Source organism: Sorex araneus, chromosome 1, assembly GCF_027595985.1.
Source record: "Sorex araneus isolate mSorAra2 chromosome 1, mSorAra2.pri, whole genome shotgun sequence".
In the NCBI taxonomy this organism is placed as follows: domain Eukaryota; kingdom Metazoa; phylum Chordata; class Mammalia; order Eulipotyphla; family Soricidae; genus Sorex; species Sorex araneus.
In genome coordinates this window covers 89396768-89421347 of record NC_073302.1, presented here as the reverse complement: position 1 = coordinate 89421347, position 24580 = coordinate 89396768, and the positions used below count along the sequence as shown (strand labels likewise).

The 24580-nt window shown below is 41.5% G+C and overlaps 1 protein-coding gene across 8 annotated transcripts in view; it reads right to left on the bottom strand.

Annotated features, from left to right (window-relative positions):
* Window positions 1–12083: 12083 nt before the first annotated feature.
* Window positions 12084–24580, bottom strand: part of PRUNE2 (prune homolog 2 with BCH domain) — a 216883-nt gene continuing 204386 nt past the window's right edge. Inside the window, exons 13-16 of one of the 8 annotated variants that reach the window (XM_055123839.1) lie at window positions 23425–23466; window positions 20457–20504; window positions 18604–18657; window positions 12084–14708 (exon numbers count right to left, since the gene is read on the bottom strand). In XM_055123839.1, coding sequence (XP_054979814.1) covers window positions 14678–14708; window positions 18604–18657; window positions 20457–20504; window positions 23425–23466 — 175 coding nt within the window. In that variant the 3' untranslated portion in view covers window positions 12084–14677. Of the gene's footprint in view, window positions 14709–18603; window positions 18658–20456; window positions 20505–23424; window positions 23467–24006; window positions 24043–24580 lie in introns of all 8 variants that reach the window. The other 7 variants (XM_055123834.1, XM_055123833.1, XM_055123832.1 and 4 more) reach the window with 7 other exon arrangements.

The window sequence follows — 24580 nt, the reverse complement described above, 5'->3', positions numbered from 1 at the left end:
CATTTATGAAATTGTTCTAATGACACCAAACATTAACCAATTGGAATGAATGATGGTCGACTTCAACTGTGAGTGTGGAAAGGTCAGACTACAGCTGAATCTCATGAAGACAATGTTTATGAGAAATGGACTAGTTCCTGATATTCCCTTTGCTCTCAATGGAATGAACATCTCTGAATGCAGCATTTATGTGTACCAAGGTCGAGAACTCAACGTGACAAATGACCTGGCACCTGAGCAGTGCAGGATGAAGAGAGTGGTGTGGAACACCTTCAAGAGTGTTGAAGAAGTTGTTAAGAGGATGAAAAACCTCCAGCTCCGGGCACATCTTTTCAACTCCACCATTCTTCCTGCACTAACATACGTCTCAGAGATCTGGGCCCTATGAAAACAGGATAAGAATGCTATTCGGGTCTCCCAAAGAGGAATCGAAAGACCTATGCTTGGAATATCACATTTCACTCAAGTGAGAGAAGGAATCCAAAGTTCTGATCTCCATCAACGATAGAGAATCAAGGACACTGTCTTGATGAGCATCGGGATGGCAAGTGATATAAGTGATGTTTGAGTCCAGTGTTGATGGCAGACATCAGAACCTCTCCTCAGTCTTTCCCAGTCAGGAAATTACACTATCCTTGAAACTAAACTGGGGTCCACTATGAGACTCTTGGATTCAATGATAAACTCGAATGTCCCAATTGGAAACCCATTGATTTTATGCAGCATTTCATCTACCTTTTATGGGAAACAACAATTTTCTATGAAGAAATAACTCTCTTCTATCTTGGTCATTGTGCTTTGGTAGGATTATACCATCACTCTCCAAAGATAAGACTCATGCTGAACAAAATCTGCATCATCCCACTCTTTAGTAGAGTAGGTGATTCAGAGACAGGTGACCACATCATTCCAATGGACAGCAGCCCCAGGTGTTTTGAAGGGAAGGAGTTCCTCTTGTCCCAACATTAAGTTGCTGATTAGATGATCTCTGAACTTGGAGCATCTAATGGACCATACCAATGGACTACAGGAAGAGAGGCAGCTCAGTGAATGAAACAAAAAATGTAGGTCAAGCCAAAAACGGAAAAGAAACCAAATCTCAATATGCTGTTTTATTAAATAAACACTTTAAAATTTGGCTTCATTTAACTTTGAGTTGGATTTTTATCACTTGTATCTCAAATGTTTTTGACTAACTCCTATATTCTTCTAGAGTATTTTTCATGATAGCCTAATCTAATGCCACTTTTCCTTTTTCAGGTTTCTGCGACACTGGACCAATCGTCTCCTTGATTCCTTCATCACCTGCTATCATTTATGATTATATGCATTAAATTAGCTTTTACTTCCACAAGAATGTCAGTCTATGAATGGTAACAGAGGCCATAACTTATTTTTATTTTGTTTTATTTTTTTAATTGAATCACCGTGAGATACAGTTATAAGCTTTCATGTTTGAGTTTCAGTCGTACAATGATCAAACACCCATCACTCCACCAGTGCACATTTTCCACCACCAATGTCTCCAGTATCCCCTCCCCTTTCCAACCTTCCCCCTGCCTCCATGGCAGACAATTTACCCCATACTCTCTCTGTACTTTTGGGCATTATGGTTTGCAAGGCTATCACGTTTGTTCCTTTATCTACTTTCAACACACATCTCCCATCCTGAATGGTTCCTACAACCATCATTGTCTTAGTGATCCCCTCTCTATTCCATCTGCCTTCTCTCCAGCTCATGAGACATGCTTCCAACTATGGGACAATATTCCTGGCCCTTGTGTTTACTCTCCTTGGGTGTCAGTCTCATATTATGTTATTTTATATTCTACAGATGAATGCAGTCATTCTATATCTGTCCCTCTCTTTCTCACTCATTTCACTTAGCATAATACTTTCCATATCTATCCACCTATAAGAAAATTTCATGACTTCATCTCTTCTCACGGTTGCATAGTATTCCATTGTGTAGATGTACCAAAGTTTCTTTAACCAGTCATCTGTTTTAGGGCACTCGGGTTGTTTTCAGATTTTAGCTACTGTGAACAGTGCTGCAATGATCATATAGGTACAGATGTCATTTCTACTGTGCATTTTTGCATCCTCAGGATATATTCCCAGAAGTGGTATCGTGGGATCATATGGAAACTCAATTTTTAACTTTTGAAGGACTGTCCATACTGTTTTTCTAAAAGGCTGGTCCAGTCGGCATTCCCACCAAGCATCTGCTTCCCCTAACATTCACACCAGCACTGGTTGGTTTTGTTCTTTTGAATGTGTACCAGTCTCTGTGGTGTGAGATGATATCTCATTGTTGTTTGGGTTTGCATCTCCCTGATGACTAGGGATGTGGAGCATTTTTTCATGTGCCTTTTAGCCATTTGTAATTCTTTTTTGAAGAAGCTTTTGTTCATTTCTTCTTTCCATTTTTTGATGGGGTTGGAGGGTTTTTTTGTGTGCAATTCTACTAATGTCTTGTATATCCTGGGTATTAATCTCTTACCAGATGGATAGCACTGTCCTCCTGTTGTTCATCGATTTGTTCGAGCAGGGACCAGTAACGTCTCCATTGTGAGATTTTTTACTGTTTTTGGCATATTGAGTATGCCACGGGTAGATTTCCAGGCTTTGCCATGCAGGTGGGTTACTCTTGGTAGCTTGCTGGGCTCTCCGAGAGTGACGGAGGAATTGAAATCAGGTCGGTTGCATGCAAGGCAAATGCCCTAACCAGCTGTGCTATTGCTCCAGATGGATATTGGGTAAATATTTTGACTTATTTTTATATGCCAATCACCCAGTCCCATTGAAGTTGGTGGGCCCCCATGGGTGGTTTATGTGAGGTAGAGAGGAGAGAAATGGTCATTTTCTCCAGTTCCACCTCTGCCTCCCAGGACTCGCTGGGAAGGCTAAGACTGCTAAAGTCTGTGGATGAGACCCTGCGTGGCATGGCCAGAGTCTCATCAACCTCACCAGGTGTCTGTCAAGCCACTACACCCAATGTCTTCTCTGCATGGGAGTTGATTCTCACCACCCAGTTTCTGGGGAGCCACAGACTCAGGCTAGAGTGAGGAATTGCTCTTTGCAGGAAAAGAAAGTAAGTCCGAGGCCTTACCCAGGGTTTCAGGTCCTTGTCTTTTCTCACAGAAAGGAATTTCAGGAGGAAACAGCCGGGAAGTAAAATCAGACTTTATTTGGAGGCTTTTAGGAAGAGGAAGGAGAGAGAACAAAGGGAGAGAGAGAAGATGCAGGCTTCTCCAGAGACAGAGGGAGCCCAGTATACCGCTCTAGAGGGGAGATACGGGAAACCCATATGCTCCAGCACCACATGTGCTCAGTCACATGGACAGGAGCAGCACATGGACTCGGGCAGCAGACGCATCCCCTTCCCTTGTTCAAGGTGGCTTTATAGGGTTTCTCCAACCTGCCCTCACATGGGGCTTTTACCTAGGTAAAAGGCCACTGCTAAGGTGGTTGCCGAAGGGGTAGAACTGGGAGTGGTTGATAGGACTCTTTGAAATTCCTTTCTTGGCTTTATTCCTGTTGGAGCTTCTCTTAGGGAGTGGTCCAGCCTTCTCTGGGTCTTTTGGCACAGGTAAAGCCTATCACCTTAGGCTTTTTGCAGTCTCACAGCTATTGGTTTTATTATTTCTCAGGAATTCCATTGCCACGGGGCCCTTTTCTTCCCACCTGCCTGCCTACAACACTGATTTGAACCTGCATCTGTTCAGTAAATTTTGGATAATTACAAAGCATGACTATGAAGAGAAGGATGTAAATATTTAAAATCCTTCCTACTAATACAGCCACCAAGAGTACTAATACACACTTTTGGTTTGGAACTTTTCTAGAACTTAGATCATGAAGGTGATGCTATTTTCATAATAATATAATACTATGTATTACCATGAAGTTAATTATGTCAAGACTCTTGTTCCTTGCTCATTTCACTGTGGGAAGGCAGAGGTAGAGGAATACAAGGTACGTGGCACTAATCTGTTTAGGTCCTGAGAGAATTAGATACCGAAAGATAGAACAAGATTTCTGTTTTAAAAAAATAATAAAATACAGCAACTGAGGGGTAAATAGGATGTGAAATATTGTTATATCATGTTTATTGTACGATGTTATACAGGTCAGGTCCAAACATATTCTTCTGTGAAGAATGACTAGTGAATTGTGTGCTGAGATTATTTCTGGTTACTCTGACTCCTAGACTACCAAAGTCAGCTGAGCTTTTGGAGTGAGTTGAGGAGGACAAGAGGAGGAGACAGCGAGCCATTATTGGGTGACAGAGATGATCCTAGCTGGGGAGGCCATCTGCACAATAGGTCACACAGGTGACAGCCCATTAGGGGGTTCCTGGACTAAGTGATCCAAGATAAGTTGAGAATCATGTCCATGATGGGGCTGGAGCAATAGTACAGCAGGTAGGGCGTTTGCCTTGCATGCGGCCGACCCGGGTTCGATTCCCAGAATCCCATATGGTCCCCTGAGCACCGCCAGGGGTGATTCCTGAGTGCAGAACCAGGAGGTGTGGAGTATAAAGACACAAAGTAGGAAAGATCATAGTTACAGAAGAAAGAGAAAAGAGTGATAAAATGAATCTGGTAGTTTTGGGTTGAAATAGGAAATTTCAGTGTGTATTAATGACTTTCAAGCTAGAAAGAGAAATTGATGTGTGCATGTGTTTGTGAGTCTGTGTGAATATGAGTCTGTCTGCAGGTGTCTTAGTTCTTGTGTGTGTGTGTGTTTTGTTTTGTTTTTGCTTTTTGGGTCACATCCAGCGATGCACAGCAGTTACTCCTGGCTCTGCACTCAGGAATTACTTCTGGCAGTGCTCAGGGGACCATATGGGATGCTGGTAATCAAACACGGGTTGGCCGAGTGCAAGGCAAACACCCTCCCCGCTGTGCTATTGCTCCAGCCCCAATGTGTGTGTGTGTTCTAGCTCTGTCTACCAAGAGGTGCTGGGAGCACTGACAGCCCAATCATTGAAGAGCACAGCTCTACGCAGATGAGCAACAGGAGCTGTACAGATGTTAAAAACACCACCCAACAAATGCTCACTCTCTACGGAGAGAGGAAAAAGTATTCCTACAGTGACAAAACATCACCTTAACCAAGATATCTGTCACCTTAATCAAGCATCCACTGTCACCCTCACCAGGAGGTTTTCAATGAGAAAAGCCAAAGTAATTTTGAGATATTGTTCTCTGAACTCAACAGGCAAATGCAAACTGGGGGACATTGTATAGAATAATCAAGCACTTTTCAGCGATGCACAGCGGTTACTCCTGGCTCTGCACTCAGGAATTACTTCTGGCAGTGCTCAGGGGACCATATGGGATGCTGGTAATCAAACCCGGGTTGGCCGAGTGCAAGACCAATACCCTCCCCGCTGTGCTATTAATGCTCCAGAATTTTGAAACTAAAAGGAGTAAAGAATTTCTCCAGATTGAACAGAGACCCGATAACAAGGCACCACATGTGATCCTGAATGGATCCTTTTGTTAAAAGGGATATTTAATGAGACAAAAGGCGAAATTTGACAGACACTTGCAGCTTAGGTGATAGTGATGTTTCTGTTAATTTCCAGGTTTTGATTATTGGTGTTAGATTATGCAGAGAATGTCCTTTTGTTTAGGAGATGCACTGATTTCTTTATTTTGGGGGGGAATCAAGCTTTACACAGACAATTTGCTCTTAAATGTTTTAGGAAAATAATTTCTGAATACATTTATAAAAAGAGGTAAACTGGGGGCTGGAGTGATAGCACAGCGGGTAGGGCGTTTGCCTTGCACGCGGCCGACCCGGGTTCGAATCCCAGCATCCCATATGGTCCCCTGAGCACCGCCAGGGGTGATTCCTGAGTGCATGAGCCAGGAGTGACCCCTGTGCATCGCCAGGTGTGACCCAAAAAGCAAAAAAAAAAAAACAAAACAAAAAAAAAAGAGGTAAACTGAACAAAGATCAAAGATTGAAACGTTGGAGGATACTATATCTGGACAATAAGAAGGATTAAAGAGCATCAGTCTATTTAGAAAAAAAGGCAGGAGAGGAAATCGGTTACTGACATAGAAACCAAAGATGGGATTGCCAATGAATTTGGGGAAGTTAGCAAGTTGACAGACAAAGGGCTCGGTCAGTAGGTAATGAAGAAAAGAAGAGGGTGGGAAACTCCTTCAGAAACATTTACTTTTATGTTTCCTCCACATGTAAAAATTACAATAAGACTCGAAGAAGTTAAGGAACTAATTTAAGGTAATGAATCTGGTAAGTAGAATCAGATTTAAAATCAATCATGTGTGATGTTAATGACAATAGTGGTCAATAGGGTAGTAGGAAAATGGTCTTAACATTGAGGGAAGGGAAAGAATTAAGTTTCTCTCTGAGACTTTGCAGGGGGCACAGAGTCAGTGAGAAAATAATGGTAAGAATAAGGAGTCTGGAATTGGAAACAGGGCTTGAATAATCTGAAGAGATGTGCCAAATGAAAATATAGTAAAGAGAAGCATTGAAAAAAGCATCATTTACCATGTGAGAAGCTCCAGGGCTTTGGGAGTTGATTAGCAGGCCAGCTTCTAGGATGACAATCTGTTATCTTAACCTTAAGTGTAATCTTTCGCCTGTGAGCATGAACTGGATCTTAAGATTGGCTTCAAAGCAATAGAATGCAGCAAACTGTCCTTTAGATTGTAAAAGTTGTAACTTCAATCTCTCTGGTAAGATCTTGTTCTTGGCTTCCATGAACCAAATTGTCATGCTGGAGGGACACATGAAGCAAAAAATGGAGGGCCGTCCTCAGCTAACAGCCCACAAGGAATCAGGTCCACAACCCGACTGTTGAGACGCTGAATCCTATCAACAACCATGAGAATCAACTTGGAGGCAGAACCAACCCAGCTGAACTTTGATCAAGCTTAGAAGAGCCTTCGAACTAATACTGAGACTGGAGCATCTCAGTATTAACTAAGAATTAAGTGGAGAAGCCAGCTAAGCTGTGCCTGGATTTCTCACCAAAAGAAAGTAAGATCAGAAAATGTGTTCTTGGCTAAGTTTGGCAGGACCCAGCAATTAATCTCTTTTATTTGGGGATGTTGTAGTTGCAAAGCTACACACTGAATTTCATTTCTATAGTCATCTGTGAGAGCCTGGAGAGATAGCACAGCGCTAGGGCGTTCGCCTTGCAAGGCGGCCAACCCGTGTTTGATTCCTCTGCCCCTCTCGGAGAGCCCGGCAAGCTACTGAGAGTACCTCACCCACAAGGCAGAGCCTGGCAAGCTACCTGTGGTGTATTCAATATGCCAAAAACAGTAGCAATAAGTCTCACAATGAGAGACGTTACTGGTGCCCGCTCAAGCAAATCGATGAGCAACGGGATGACAGTGACAGTGACAGTCATCTGTGGACAAGAGAACAGGGTGACAAGACATTTGAGTTGCCTGATGTACAGGTTCACCAAAGATGGAGGAGAGTTTCACAAGGAGGCATGACTGAGTACTGATGGTACAGCTTTCCCTACAACTAAGACAGCAGAGTTACGAGTGTCTGATACCTTAATGCCATTTTTATGATTATATGACAAAAAAGAGTAAATGACTTTGCCTGGCTCGATGGAGTTATTTTGCATGAATGTGAATTAAACTCTCTAGGAAATTTAACCTCAACAGGCAATCTTCTAGCCTGTAAACCAACCCCACAGCTGGGTGAGGATTGATGGATGTGTCAAAAGACATTGGTTTAATTAAACTCGGTGACTGTGCAGGATGATGTAATCCAGGGCAGGCCCTGGTGGCTGCAGATGGTGATGTGTGATGGTGATGACCCCAGGGAAATGGTCCATACTGGGGAAACTGGAGATAGCAGTTGGTTTCTTGGAGAACCAAAGGGCCCTAATACCAACTTTGTGTGATATTTTATTGCTGAAAGGTCTGTGTTTTAGCATGGTAAATTTGAACTTTTTCCCTATAATTTATCCTTTTTTTTTTTTTTGCTTTTTGGGTCACACCTGGCGATGCACAGGGGTTACTCCTGGTTCTGCACTTAGGAATTACCCCTAGCGGTGCTCAGGGTACCATATGGGATGCTGGGTATCGAACCTGAGTTGGCTAAGTGCAAGGCAAATGCCCTACCCACTGTGCTATCTCTCCAGCCCCACCTCTAATTTATTCTTAACTTTAACCCTGAAAGGATTATTTCAGTTGTTGCATTTCAATTAGCTTCCCAAATTCATCTTGCATATTCATTCCACCTCCACATTCACTTGAGTCTGCCAAATCCTTAAACAAACGTGGTTTTTACATAAGTAACATTGTTGTGTGTATGTGTGTACAAGCTCAGCTGTAGGATTTAAATAAACAGCATTGTGCTATAAATATTAAACTTTAAATTTTCCACTATACCCTGAGATTTGACTATTCTATAAAATTAAAGTCTGTTGCTTAAAGGTACCCAAGGGTTTCCATCCTTTTCTCTGTACTGGACACCATGCCTTGCTTTCAGTTCCCATTCCCATAGCTAGCCAAAGGAGCAGAATGAATGTAACAGCCCACACTGTAGAATTATGCCTTTTTTTTTTTTGCTTGTGACTCCCTTTGCTCAGTAGAGACTGAGCAAATTTATTCCACAAGAATGAATTTCTAGATTATGAGAATATTCCATGTCTTTCTTTTTGTAGAGAAACTTCTCATTTGGTAACTTCACTAACTTTTTGAGAGGCAGAAGTACATATTGGTTAATTTTTAGTGTTTTTTTTTTCTTGTAAAAGAAATGCAGTTGATATTTCCAACGCTGATTTTTTGACATTGTGAAACAAAGCAAAAACTGAAATGAAAATGTATTTTATTTTTATAATTTAGTATTATTGTTTTTTTTTGGGGGGAGGGGGACTTTTCTGGTGGTGCTCAGGGCTTACTCCTGGCTCTGTGCTCACGAATCACTTGCCTGGTAGAGCTTAGGGGACCATATGGAGAGTTGGAATCAAACCAGGCTAGCCATGTGCAAGGTAAGAATCATACTCACTGTACTATATTGTTATGCCCGGGATATGGGTTATGCCTGGGACTATGGACTCCCAAGAGGCAAGATGGACAGAAACACAAAATCGATAGTGCAAAAGCAGTAGGAGTTTTATTCCAGTATACAGGGGTCAACACTCTCACCCAAAGTGGTCTCTTGATAGCAACCCCGACTTCAGGCAGCAAGCAGTTTATATAGGATTTGATTACATAAGCAGTAAGGGCCTTATTGTTTCAGAAAGAAATCTTACTTAGTTACCAAACAAAGATGTTTTGGCAAGTGTCTAGGGTAACAGTAGCCAGGCAATAGTTAAACAATAGTTTCCACCAGCAGTTTATGGTTACACATGCTACTTATTCTTCTAGGGTTAACAAAAGGCAATTTCTGGTGCATTTTGACTGGGTGATGCTGTCAAAATGTGATTGACTGAGCCCACTTGCTGGGCCCAGGAACTTTCCAGGTGGGTTCAGGTTGGCTAGTTACAAATTGTTTCACTGCTGGGAAACTGAATCTGTTTTAGTTCCTTAAGGGAACCTGAGGCTTAGCTGATTTTGCTGATTTCTCCACCTGTCATGGCGTCAGTTTCGCCCTTACAATATCTCTGGTCCATTTTGGTTTTTTGGACTACACCTGGTTGTGCTCAGGCTTACTCCTGGCTCTGTGTCCAGGGATCACTCCTGGTCGGGCTTGGGGGCCCTACTCCATCCCAGGGATTGAATCCTGGTCAGATGCATGCCAAGCAAGTATTTTATCCACTACACTAGCTCTCTGGAACTAGTACTTAATAATGTATTCTAACTTAACAATAAATATCTGTGCCTTCTCCAGATGGAAGCCCAGAAACCATGAGCTTCTACAAGCAAGATTCTGGTATGTGGGTGTCAGGACTAATTTTTATTTTTTAGAATTTTATTTTATTGAATCACTGTGAGATAGTTACAAGCTTTCATGTTTGGGTTACAATCACACAATGATCAAACACCCATCCCTTCACCAGTGCACATTCCCCACCATCAATATCCCCAGTATATCCCCCCTTTCCCTCCCCCTGCCTCCATGGCAGACAATATTACCCATACTCTCTCCTTTTGGGCATTATGGCTTGCAACACAGACACTGAGAGGCCATCATACTTGGTCCATTATCTACTTTCGGTATACATCTCCCATCCCGACTGATTCCTCCAGCCATCATTTTCTTAGCGATCCCTTTTCTATTCTATCTGCCTTCTCCCCTCCGCTCATGAAGCAGGCTTCCAGCTATGGGGTAATCCTCCTGGTCCTTATATGTACTGTCCTTGGGTGTCAGCCTCATGTGATGTTATTCTATACTCCAAAAATGAGTGTAGTCCTTCTATGTCTCCCTCTCTTTCTGACTCATTTCACTTAGCATGATACTCTCCATGTCTATCCATTTATAAGCAAATTTCATGACTTCATCTCTCCTAACAGCTGCATAGTATTCCATTGTGTAGATGTACCAAAGGTTCTTTAACCAGTCATCTGTTTTAGGGCACTCAGGTTGTTTTCAGATTTTGGCTATTGCGAACAGTGCTGCAATGAACATATAGGTACATATGTCATTTCTACTGTGCTTTTTTGCATCCTCAGGATATATTCCCAGAAGTGGTATTGCGGGGTCATATGGAAGCTCAATTTCTAGTTTTTGAAGGACTTTCAGGACTAATTTTGCAAACCACATGATGGAACCGGAGCTGGGCAGTTTTATCCTGGACCCCAGTCCACTCCTGATGCCAGAAGTTACACCCTCAGCCCCCTTCCCATCTTACCACACTAAGTAGCAAAAAGTCCTAGTGGGCACCACAGCACCAGAGAATTCTCCAGGCTCCATACCGAGCCTATTACACCGGGACACCCTAGATGGGGCAGGTGCAGTCTCCCTGCCTTCTTCAGAGGGAAGCTGGGTGACCATGAGCTTCTACAAGCAAGGCTCCAGTATGTGGGTGTCAGGTCTAATTATCCAAACGGCATTGGAATAGCTCCCCACAGAGATGTCTTTGGAACTGAACCATTTGTAATTTGGAATCTCAGAAATGTGTGGCCACTTACACAGTCGCGTGACCTTTCATGATATGCAAAGTGAACAATGGAAAATAAATGATCTAGCATCTGCCTCTGGAAGGCAGGCTTGAATGGTGGTTGGAAAATTCAAGCAAAATATAATGCCCAAAAGTAGAGTGAGAGTATCTGAGCAATTGTCTGAGTAAGGACTGGGATGGAAGTGGGGAGATAATGGGGACATTGGTGGTGGAAAGTTCACACTGGTGGAGGGATGGGTGATCGATCATTGTATAGCTGAATTTCAAACATAAAAGCTTTGTAACTTTGGCTCAAAAAAACCCCCAATAAATATCTGCTATGATATTTATCACAGGAAAGGGACAGAGAAAAGAGACATTCACAAAACCAAGTGACCATGAAACATAAAGATGCTACCTAGGAGAGAAATTGCTTACCTAGAGGGAAAACAACACATTTTCAAAGCTTTGCTCCTTGAGGCATGAAAAATAATGATGAGAGGTGCCGGAGTGATAGCACAGTGGGTAGGGTGTTTGCCTTGCATGTGGCCGACCTGGGTTTATCCCTGGCATCCCATATGGTCCCCCAAGCACCACCAGGAGTGGTTCCTGAGTGCAAAGCCAGGAGTAACCCCTGAGCATCACTGCGTGTGAACCAAAAAGCAAAAAAAAAAAAAAGAAAAGAAAAGAAAAAGAAAAGAAAAAAGAGAAAAAAATAATGATGAGAAGGGAATAAAGTTTGGTTTATGGGCCACATCTGGTGGTGGCCCAGGGATCACTCCTGGCAGTGCTGGGAGACCATATGCAATGTCAGGGATCAAATTTGGAATCGGCCACGTGCAAAAGAAGTGTCTTCCCCTCTGTACCATTTCTCTGGCCCTAAAGGAAATCAAGTTTGGGGACAAGAAAATCCAAATGTATACTACCTTCAACTATCCAATGCCATGCTTGACTGGAATCCAGAGAAAATTGCTGTGAAGTGAAGCTAGAGAAAGATTGTTGTGGACTCAAAGAAGGAGCCATAATGTGTGGAATTACTTTTTATTTCTGAATTTATAGAAGCTTTATTTATATAGTGTTGTTACATATTTTTATATTATTAATTCACAATATTTAGGGAAATTTTGTTTATTTACCAAACAAAATCTAATCGTTCCTTTATTCTGAGCAATCTAATACAGGGTAAAAAAAACCTTTAAGTATATAAAAGATTATTTTGTGCACACCTAAAAGTTTCTAAGAGGCAGGCTACTTAGGTATTGTGATCACATGGAGACGCAAATAGTTATTACAACTAAATACTTAAATGAGCTCTTCACACACAGACTTAGATATCTCACATAGATTGAACTATGTCTTAGAAGATAACTTCCCCCAAAACATTTTATGGCTTCAAGAGGAACTTTAGAACTGTCTTCCCCACCCGGCACTCGATCACACTTTCACACGCATCTGTGCAGATTTGTATTTCTTTCCCTTATCACAGAACTCAGCAAAGAACAGATGCTGTTTTGGGAAAACAATATTTTTGCCCCAATGACCCTTTTGTCCCCTTCACTACAATTTTACAGAAAAAAGTGCAAAAAACAGTTCCCAGAAGTCAGAACCCAAGCAAGAATGTTCAGAATGCAAGTGTTAGCTAGTTAATGATGCAAATGTTTACAATGGTCTACCTCTATCTGACTACAGGTTTCTTTTTTTCAGGTTCTTCTAGGAGTCTAGTTATCTGGACTGAGTTGACACGCAGCAGTTCTTTAGCATGTGCAATTATTTTGTCTTTTAAGATAATAAAATAGCAGACACCTAACTACCAGAATGGTTATAAAGCCAGTAAAGCAGCCCCAACAGGATCACTAACCAGGAGAGACGCTGTCATTTCCCAAGTAGGAAGATGAAGCTTCAAAAAAAAAATGTGAATGGTGAGCCTGTTGCATGTTCGGTAGATTGTGACAAGATTCCACTCTTTGACAGTTTTAATTAGGACCTCAGGGTCCCTGCGTCTGCGTGAACACTGGTTTCTATACTCCTTAAGCAGAAGGGCCGCCTTCACTCAGCTTCCCAAGTGGAACAGGACTGAGCAAAAGGGAGCTTTGTAAGAAGAGGTGCCAGGGCAACTGCGGGCACACTGGGTGAGCTGATCAGGACACTGGGCCTCTGTCCTTAGGAAAACCCCAGCTCTCCAGAGGCTTGTCGACTTCCTAAGGTAGGGGTTGGCTCTGAGGAAGTGCACGCTAGAGTTTTTTTACTGACCAGCCAGTTGCTCTGAGGGAGGAGACCCAAAAGAACACACAGCTCCACAAGATATGAAGTACAGTGGGAGCTGGGGGTGGGGGTGATATATGACTCATGGACAGAAGCAAGCTAACCTGTGTCTATGTGAGCATGCCTGGGAGGCGGGTTGGGAGATAGATACGAAGCAGAGGAGGCCAGTGAAATTCACATCTCTACCTCAGAGCATCTCCAGGCCTCACAGTGTTCCAGAAAGGTCTCCTGGATGATGGGCTTTGGGCTTCGGTGGAACCCCATTTCCCGGTCCGTTTATTTATTTTTTTGCTAGCTTGCTAGTGTATGCGATATTGGAGATGAAGAATATTTCAGATCCAGGCCAGTCACATCTGTGTTTAGCCAAAGAGACTTACTTTGGCTTTAGGAAATACAGCATGAGCCAAAATCAGAGTCACACATGCTAAGGACTATGGATGTCAACATTTTCCTTGAAAAGAATAAATTCATTGGTAGCTTTGGGACACTGTTACATAAATACAGGCAAGAGGCGTGGTGGGCAAGCGTCTGTGTATTGAAGCAGGATCCACACGCTTTTCCTGGAGAGACAGTAAATGTCTCAGGAGCACAAGGAACTGAAGTGGACTGACAGCACTGGCAGGAGCACAGGAAGAAGACTCCTGAAGAGAGCCTGTCCACTGCCAAAGCAGAACGAGGAAATAAAGCTTTCTGTACTGTGTGAAACTGGTGAAACACAAGCAATGGACACTTGGCTTACAGTGGTTTTGTATCGTGTCTTCTTTATGGCTGCATGAAACAAGTTTAGGGTTTTATTTTATTTATTTGGGGGGAGGGTACTCCTGCAGGACCAGGGATCAATACTGGGGCTTCTGCCTATAAGGCATGTGCTTCAGCCTATTGAGCTGTTCCCCCAGCCCCAAATTTAGGATTTTTAAGTTGGAGTTAGGCAGGAACAACTTACCCGGAAGCACCGGGCCCTGTGGAATTTAGACCTAAAGTAGTAACCAGGAGAAATCCATATACTCTATGGAAACCAATCTACTCATAACTCATAGTGAATCAAAGTCAATCTCAGCCCAAGAAACAAAATACCACTGCACCAAGGATGAACAAAAACATTAGAATGGAAAGTTCTATTTTCTTGCTAAGGTTCAACTAAAATCTTTGAGGCACGTAATTGGCAAAATAGGAAAATACACACAATTTCCAAAAACATGTTAAGAGTAAACAAATTCCCTTACTGTGTTTCCCCTTAGAAATTTAGAATGGCACCAAGTAAGTGCAAAGTGTTTGAAAAAAGTACCATCAGCCCTGCCTCTTCCTGATTCAACAGAGTGACGAAGCAGATGTGATGTATCTTCTCCCAGTAGTAGCTCCCTAGGACTTTTCTTTCAGCTTCAGATCCATACTTTGAAAAAGAAGAAGGAAAAAGAGAACTGCATAAGAAACATGTAGTCATGATTTATGTAGGTAGTACGTGCTTGCTTCCCCAAAACCCACTGCCAGAGGATTTACCAAAAATAAACCATGCAAATTACTAGAGAAATCTGGTAAAAACAAGCCCCCACCAGTTTCCCAGGCTTTCTCTAAGACAGGAATCTTGTACATTTTACAGACTTATTTCTGGAAGCATTTCTACATCTTTGAAAATGAGTTATGGAAGCAAAACACTGGTCTAGAGGTTTAGCAGATTTGGGTAAGAAATTAACATTGGGAACCGCAGATCTTCTTATTTTTAATGGCAATTCCTATTGGGGGAGAGAAATGAAATAAATTAACATCAAGTGCTAAATATTAAGAAAGTGATGAATAAAAAAATCTAAAGAGCAAAATCTGCCCATCCCTTTCCACCAACAATTTTTTTTTGAAAAATAAATTTTTCATAGGGGCCACACCGACAGGTGTTGGTCAAAGTAGGGTCTCTGTTAGGGATGCTTGGTGGGAGGAAGGGGTGCTCAGGTGTCTCCTGGAGGTGCTAGAAGGGAAGAAGGCATGTCCTCTGCCACTTGAGTCATTCAGTCACATAGTTTATAAATTGTTTGAATTTCCAAACTTTACCTGAAAGGGTTTATATGACTTAGTGAAGATTCCTGTAACCTAAGCAAGTGTGTTTTCAGTAATGTCTAGTGGCTATAAACATCTAGGGAATAAATCTGAAATGTCCGTGACCACTGTGTCTTCCTCCTATCAGTGAGTAGACACGTCACAACTTCCTGGAACTTACCAGACAAGAAACATGCTATAACCAGTGAACAGGCAGAGCAAGAAACTAGCCATGAAGAAAGGAAATGGCTTTGAGGATGGATAATTCGGGAACTACCTGGCCTTTCCCTAGGCTTTTCCTCCTGTTTCCTAAGCTTGGATGCCACAGTCACTGTGCTTGGCCTCCAGTTTTGCAGGTGTCTGGTGTTGCTTTCGCAGCTTTGGAACTGGGTTCACCACAGACAGGGGCAGCTGTCCTTCCCGAAAAGTCTAAAAATCAGGACAGTTTTTCCTTCATTCTGTTCTTTTGTCTAGAAAATCCTTTTCCTCAGGGTCAGTACATGGGACTCTCATTAGGGGTACATGCCCTAGCCTATGCCTGATTCGGGTTTGATTCTCAGCACCACATGGTCTCATGAGCACCGTTGGAGTAGCTCAGGGATATCCAGCACTGCAAGGCCTAGACAGCATCATCTCGTTCCATGGGCTGAGAAATGCCCGGGGCACTTCTCAACAAAATCAACAAACAAGATCTTGCAGACTAGTAGTTGTAGTAGTAGTGGTAGCGCTCAAGGATCCCACGTATCTTCCTATCTGCAGAGCCCTCCTCATGGGGAGGTGATGTTTTTCTCCGCTGTAATTCCTGTTCTCTTATTTGCTTCTCATTTAAATGTTCTTCTCATTTGATGACTGCAATTTTAATCTTGATCACAGGTAAAGACTTAGTTTCTCTTCCAGACTAAGACTATTTATTGAATACAATATTCTGCATATTAAGTCAAAAAAGAATGTGGGTCAGAATATTTAAATCATCTGAGAGTTTAAAGTCCACAGCTAACCTCCTTCACCTAGCCCACCTTAAAATGCCATTTTCCCTTCCTTTCTTTTTTTCTTTCTCTCTCTCTTATCCTCTCTCATTAAATTGTACTTGAGGTACTGAGGTTAAAATAATATTTTCCCTTATAGTGCACAAAGTTATTGTCCATCCACCACTGTCCTTGTGTCCCTTCCAATCTGCTTCTTCCTGCCTCTACCCCAATCCTGCTTGGTAACTTCAGTTCTGAATTCAAAGTCCAAAGGTATGTTGTCATTAGATATTGTCCCTTCCTTGCTTTGTCTCTTTCTTTTTCTGTCTTTGGTCCAGGGATCACTTCTGAGTTTAGAGCCCGGAGAAGTAGAATGTGGAGGTCATATGGTTTGCCAGGGATAGAACCCAGGTGGGTCATGTACAAGGCAAGCACCTCCCCACTGTACTATCTTTCTAGCCCCTTTTCCTTGTTTTCTATATGTACCACATATGAGTGGCATCATTTGCTATACATCCTTCTCCATCTGACTTACTTCACTTCATGTGGGCCTCTCTAGTTCCATCCAAGTTGTAGCAAAAACAAGGATTTCATCCTTTGTCATAGCTGAATAGTATTTAGTTGAGAATATGCAAACGTGGAGGGGTGGAATTTATGTTTTGGGTGATAAATATACAATTTCTTTAACCCTCACTCATCTGTTATTGAACACTTGGATTGTTTCTATATCTTAACTTTTTCTTTTTCATTGTTTTTTGTTTTTGGTCACAGCTAGTGGTGCTCAGGGTTTACTCCTGCTCTGTGCTCAGGGTTTACTCTTGGCTCAGTGTTCAGGGATCAATCTTGGTGGGACTCAGGGGACCATATGTGATGCCTAGGATCAAACTCTGGTCAGCTGCGTGCAAGGCAAGCACACTGCCTGCTGTACTATTACTCTGGTCCTCATGTATTGACTATTTTAAGTAGTGCTGCAATGAACAAAGGTGTACATATATCTTTTTGAATTAATGTTATTGCATACTTGGGATGGGCTGGAGAGATAGCACAGTGGGTAGGCATTTGCTTTGCACACAGCCAACCCGGGTTCTATTCCTCCATCCCTCTCGGAGAGCCTGGCAAGCTACAGAGAGTATCCCGTCCACACAGCAGAGCCTGGCAAGCTACCTGTGGAGTATTCGATATGTCAAAACAGTAACAACAAGTCTCACAGTGAGACATTACTGGTGCCCGCTCGAGCAAAATGATTAGCAACGGGATGACATTCTTGGGACAGATGCCAAGGAATGGGATTACTGGGCTATCTGTAGTTCTATTTTTCATTTTTGAGAGTATCATGCTGTTTCCCAAGTGGCCGCATCAGATAACACTCCTGACAGTGAATGGGTTCCCTTTTTACTGCATTCCCACCAATATTCATTATTTCTGATTTTTTAAAAATAGACCATTCTCACAGGTGTGAGGTGGCATTTTATTGTAGTTTTGATTTTTATGCCCCTGAGAATAAATGATATTGAAAATTTTGAATAATGCTGTTATTTTTGTTTGTTTTGTTTTCGGGGGCTACACCTGGCAATACCTAGTGGTATCGTGGCTCTGTGCTCTGAAATTACTCCTAATATTGCTCGGAGGACTGTATGAAATGCCAGAGATCAGACCTGTTTCACTACATGCGAGGCAAGGGCCCTACCTACAGTACTGTCTCTCCAGCCCCTATTGCCTGGTTTTTGATATCAAGGTTTTTTTCATCACTTTTTGTTTGCCGTGGGGCCATACCCCACTGTGCCCTAGGACCACTCTGACACATTGCTCATAGGTGCTCCCAGGGGTGCTCAGGCACTGTGCAGAGCAGGGCATTGAGCCAGACCCTCAAGCTCTTGCCCTGGATGTCTTCACATACTTCATGAAGTCTACTCCTAGCTAAGTGACATTTTTGGACGCTATTTTAAATGGGGCTGTTTCCTTAATCTTTTTCGCTTCTATTTTGTTGCCTGCAGCTGATTTTTGTGTGTTAAATTTTGTAGCCTGCTACTCTGATGCATTGGTTCATTATTTCTAAAATTTTGAGGTGTAGTCTTTAGGTTCCTTTGTACATACTATCATGCCACCTGCAAGCAGTGATCATTTTAACTTTTTTCCAATTTGATTTATTTTTCTTGTCTAATTGGTGTGGTTAGGACTATGTTGAACAGTAATGGAGAAAATGAACATCCTTTTTTTGTGCATGCTCTTAGAGGGAGGGTAAAGACAAGAGAGAGAGAGTACAGTGGGTATGTGCTTGCCTTGCAGACATCCTACCTGAATTCGATCCCTGGCACCGCATAGGGTCCTAGGCCCCGCCAGGAATGATCTCTGAGTGCAGAACCAAGAATAAAACCTGAACACAGCTGGTTATGACCCAAAAGCCAAGAAAAAAACCCAAACCAAAACAACAACAACAACAATAATAACGACAACAAGAAAAAACCAAAGCCAAGGGAGGGCATTATTCTAGCACTGAGAAAAGCAGAAGGGAGGGCCTGAAAGGCTCAGGAAACATCCCACGCCCCTCATGACCCTCATCTCGGATTTCCTCTTCACATTGGGATTACGCATCTGATAAGGGTTTAGGAAAGAGGACTGAGAAAGGGACGTGTAAAGTGTGTTCTAAGAAGAGGGAAGTCACATCCCTCCCACTTTCAACATCCCTCCCACTCCCTCGGTCAGCCCTGAAACAAATCCAAATAAGATACCATGCTTTTTTTCTTTCTTCCATTCACACCCAACCAAAGAAGCCCAATATACAAATGTAGACAAAGACATGAAAAGGCTGAAAAGGAGTGAGTAAGCCCGGAGACTAGTATCCAGAGGCAGCGGGTAGCCCTCCAGTTGTTAGCTGACCTATCACTATTTGGTAAGGGAGGAAGCCTTACAAAAAGATCTGTGGTCAACTAAGGGTGAACTGGGGTTTTTTTTGCAGAATTTTTATGTGGCAATTTCAGCAACTGTCTTCACCCCAGAGAGGCAGAACAAGTGCCACCTTCAGAAAGAGCTGACTTCAAAGGCTCCCTTACAGCCACTTTGGTTGTTGTGAAACTTTCAGTGTGGGATTTTTCTCTGGAGTTCTTCTGAGCATAAATTTGGATGGTATTTAGACAGTAAGAGGGCTGTGGTTACCGCAGAGATACTGCACTGTAATTTTCCAACTTTCCTCTGGAGCTCCAGGGAAAAGAGATCCAAAGAGGACAGGCTAAACACAGCAGAGGCATTTAAATCTGATTTCTGCCCTTCCCTCTGGATTCCTGGAAAAAAGAACAGAGCTAAATTCTCCACAACTCAGATGCAATTCAGAGCCCTTAATTAGATGTCCATGTTCTCCCTGAAAGCATGTTGGCGAGCACAGTTTATTCCCTGAAATGGACTTAGTTTCGGGTTAACTAGGCAACTAATTTTACCCTTTCTGGTGTTTGAATAGGTCTGAGGTTTCAGATTCATTACAACACTGACACTGCATCTCTGTGGCTGTAAAAAACACTGATTCTGCAAAGCTCTGGGGCATTTTTTATACCTATAAAATGTTGACTTAGTTAGACCATTAATCCATGGTAGTGTTTTCTAATCTCTGAAAAGCACTTCAGTCTATTCTGAGACTAAAATTCAGTATGCATGAAGCTTTTTATATACAACTCTCACATTGTATGAGCTCAATTTGTGTTTCTGTTATTTATTTCAATTTCTCATGGGATGAGATTTGATGGGTTTAATTATCCTTAATAATCCAAATGTCTCTTAGAATTTTCAGAATGAGATCATTTCCATGCCCATCAACTAAAATATAGTTCAAATGAAAGTCCTAATTTCCACTAATTTTAAATAAAGGATATAATGCAAAAAGCGGAGCTGCAAATACTCTTCTCTCTGACTCTAACACGGGTTCTCTCCTCTATTTTGGATTGGAAACGTGGACTGCCAAGTACAGGTGAGGTTTGTCCTTAACTGAACATTGATCATGAGAGACGATGTATGCTGGAACATCCCTCTTCAAGTTTCAAATGTTGCACTGAGAGCTGAACATTCGAACAAGGCTTACCCAATCCTTAATGCATTTTTCATATCCCAAAGCTACAATAGTACAAGTAACCACAAAACTATTATTGATCATGCATTCTTACTCCTTTTCCATTGAAGACATTTCTGGATCATTGTAAAGGCAGCTAGTTCTGAGTGCAAAGATAAAAAAAAAAAAGGAAGCAGTAAACATTCCTTTCACTGCAAGTACAACTCTGTTAGCACAATGCACTTGACCCTGAAAAATATTTAAGGTGGTTCTATTGCTAAGACAAACACATCTATACCTGAACAGATGATGAGATTAAGTATGACTATCAGTGTTGGAAGATAGTTATTGTTCCAAGATAGTTACTACCCAACATGAAAGAATGAAAACTCCAAATACCTCCAGTGGTTTATTTTGTTCCCTTTATTTTTCTCTATTTTTTATTCTATTTTATTCAGACACTATAATATCATGAGTTTTATTAGTAACCTGAATAATATGATACATTAAGCATAAAGGATAATACCACAAGCCAATCTAATTTTATTTACATATAAACAGAGTTAAGTTTCAGTTTTCACAAGAATGAGAAATTTTCTTAGACACTGAAAGGGAAAATACCAGTGTCAAGCTTCCTTCTTATTGTTACAGAAAAGCAATAGGACATTTACTAGCATAAAGCTAAATTTTGGTGTCCTAACATTAACTTAAGTTGCATATGTCTCCAGAAAAAAATATAACCATAGAAAATAATAACATAACAATTTTATTATGACCTATAAGTGTTTATGGTTCAGTGTAAAATTATGTTCAATATTGACAGGATTCCTCTATTAGCTTTTGATGTTCTCTATTGGTAGGATTCCTCTATTAACAAACTTCAAGTATGCTTTATACTGATTTCTAATTAAGATTTATCAAACTACAATTTTTAACCCCCATCATCCTTGGTAAATATTTGGCTATTGGTAAACCAATATTATTTAAAAGAATTCTATGAGACTTTTAATGACTGTTTTTTACTTTTAAAAATTGTTTGTTTGGGGGCCACATGAGGCTACACTCCTAGCTTTTGCTCAGGGACCACTTCTGACAGGCTCAGGGAGCCCCTTTGGGATGCTGGAGATGGAATTTGGGTCAGCTGTGTGCAAAGCAAACACCTTACTTACTTGTACTATCTCTTTAGCCTTGTCTGTTTGCTATTATGATGTTTGGTTCTTAACCTTTACCAGGCTATTTGTTCAAAATGGCAGAAGGTATCCTCCTGGAAGGGCCATGGATAAGGCTTTGCTTCCCTCTTTCCCTAATCCTCCCTCTGGTGCACAGGCTCTCTCTTTCTGTCTCTGTCTCTGTCTCTCTCTCTGTCTTTGTCTCTCTGTCTCTGTCTTGATATCTGCCCACCCTGGCAAACAAGGACAGTCAGGTAAATGTAGACAGGGTGCTAGAAAAAGCAGGAAGTCAAGATAAAATTAAGAAAGGGCAGTTTTCCAAAAGTCCTTCTTTTGTTTCATATTTTTGTGTAATTCTTCTTCCAAAGAAAACAGCAAGTTACAATCCATTAAATACTGCAAGACCCAGAGCCACAGACAGATTCTTCACTACTTCCAAATCAGAATAGGTTTTTCTATACAGTTGAAAGTATTTTCTTTCCAACATAGACCTAAAGCTTGCTGAAATCACCTTTAGAAAGTCAATTAGAAGTAGTGGGGTGGGGGGAAAAGGTGGATACCTAAAATAAAACAACTGGAAATGAAGCAAATCAAAAGTCAGATAGGTTTTGTTCCCTAAAAGGTGTATATTTGCCTTCAGTTGGGACTAGGGCAAAGATTTCTAACAAAGGTCACATGAAATCAGGGATCATCAGTTAAAAGAGAACCAGAGCATCTTCGTTCACTGGCTTTGAGAATCTAACCAGAGATCTGCAGAGATCATGTTGTCTAAACTGAAAAAGCATAATTTAAAGTCTGTTAAATTTAGAGAGTTCATACTGAGGCTGCTGCAAGATAGGTGATAAAATAGAGCTGGTAAGGCAAAAAGGCAGGCTACACGGGCATTTCAATCATCTGAGTAATTTTACATTAGGGCAAAATTCTTCCTTGACAGTTTCAAATTTAACTTCTACATGTATGTAATGTTACTACTGAGCACTGCTAGGAGTGATCCCCGAGCACTGATCCAAGAATAAGCCCTGAGCACGGCAGGTGTGGCCCCAAAACAAATCAAATCAAAACAAAACAAACAAAAAGAAAAGTGAAAAAAAGGAAAAGAAAAATACTGGATGCCTTTGAAAATAGTACTGGATTAACTTTTTAATTACAGAGCTATTTTGCAGCTTAGTAGAGGCAAATTTGTAGATTGTCAGAGATGTAAATAACTTTTGTCCAGTAGAAAAATTACCAGTAAAGCTAACATTTACTACTCTAATATTAATCTGTTTTCTAGCTAAATTAACAATGCTATTTAAAAATTTCTTTTAAATTGCCTACAAATAATTAACTTCCAAAATGTTCTTAGAATTTTTAAAAACAACCTATTGGTTCCCTCATAAAATAATTACTTGAATAGAAACATTAATATGTATTTATCTCATAAGTTTGCCATTGGGAGATTGCAAATAGTGAGCAGTAAATTTTTTTTTACATTTGTCCAAGTAATTCACAAACCATTATATCATTATTTTCAAGCCATTAAACAAGGAATTTTTTTAATCTCTTAGAAATTGTTTCCCCCAAACTTTCCAAATCCCAAATTTCAACATAGCTATCATTTCTCCCCTTTGATAGGCATTAATAGGTCTCTCCCCTTATGTGTCTAGTGATTAGCTACTCATATGTGGGTGTACTGTGATGTGTTCTGCTAAAACTGCATGTATAATCAAAGAGCAATTCCTTGAGATAGCCAAGATCCTAGGGGAAACAGATTGTTACTATCAAACTAAACATCAGTAGACAAAAGGAAACTTTAAAGTGCAGCACTGTCATCAAAATGCAAGAATAAAATACCAGGCATGCAGGTTTTCCAATTCATTCCTGATATGCAAGCTAATATCACACACCAGCTGCTGAAAGAAAACCAGGTCTTACTGATTAGCTGCGTCTGATGCTTCCCTCAGTTCTTCATCCAGTCTGCACGAGCAAAAATTATTGGTGTAGAAAAGAAACAAACAAAAGAAACAAACAAACAAACAACAACAAAAAAGAAGCAAGCAGAGCATGAGAGAATCATCCAGCAAAGCAGAGCCAAACGTAAGTGGGTCTTAATGTTTCTCAAAACTGTCGCCTGGAGAACCGAGGCTCACTCTCACATTAACATGGCATCAAGAGCTCTCATTCAGTTTTTATGTATGTTAAGTTGGCAAATTCCTTCATAAAGGTAGATATCAAGGTAGCAAGGAGAGTGGGAACGTGCTGGCTGGCTAAAGCCAGAACAACCACCTCCTGTGGGGCGCAGTTAGAGTTAGCTCACAGCCTGGGCCAAGTCAGGGTTAAATCGAGTTGCCAAGGGTCCAGTTGCAAACTAGGCTGACCTCAACAGCTTTACACGCAGGACAAAGAGCTGGAATGGTAGGTGAGAAGGGCCCAGCAGCATGTTGAGGTGACCCAGGAGGGAAACAGTGGGGTGAACAAACAGGGGGTCGGGCTGAAGTGTAGCTCGGGAGATTTTACCTCACGCTTCTCTTAAAAGATTTCTCTTCATCGTACCTTATGAGATGAGAAATGAATGAGGGGAGGGAAATGAAAAACATGGGGAAAATGACAGGCAAATGTTTAATGATTGGTTAAGACATGAATGAAAAAGACTATTAAAGTCATTATTCAATTAAATTCTCCTCTCCTTTTCCTTTCCTCTTCCTCTCCCCTACTTCTCCTCCCCTTTCCCCTCTTTTCTATTCTCCCCTCCCCTCCTCTCCACCCCCTCATCTCCTATCCCCTCCTTCCCTCACCTCTTCCCTGCTTTCCTCTCTCCCTTCCTCTTCTCTCATCTCCTCTCACCTTTCTCCCTCCCTCCCTCCCTCTCTCCTTCCTTCCTTTCTCCTTCTCTCTTTCTTTCCCTCTCTTTATTTCTTGGGGCTGAACCTAGGGCCTCACACATGCAAGGCAAGTAAGTACTCTACCACTGAAATCAAGCTGGGAAATCTTATCTTTGTGAAATAAAATCAATAGTTCTAAATGTATCATATACAGCCAAACCTTATTGTTTACAGATTGCATGCTTATAAACTCACCTTGCTCATTTAAC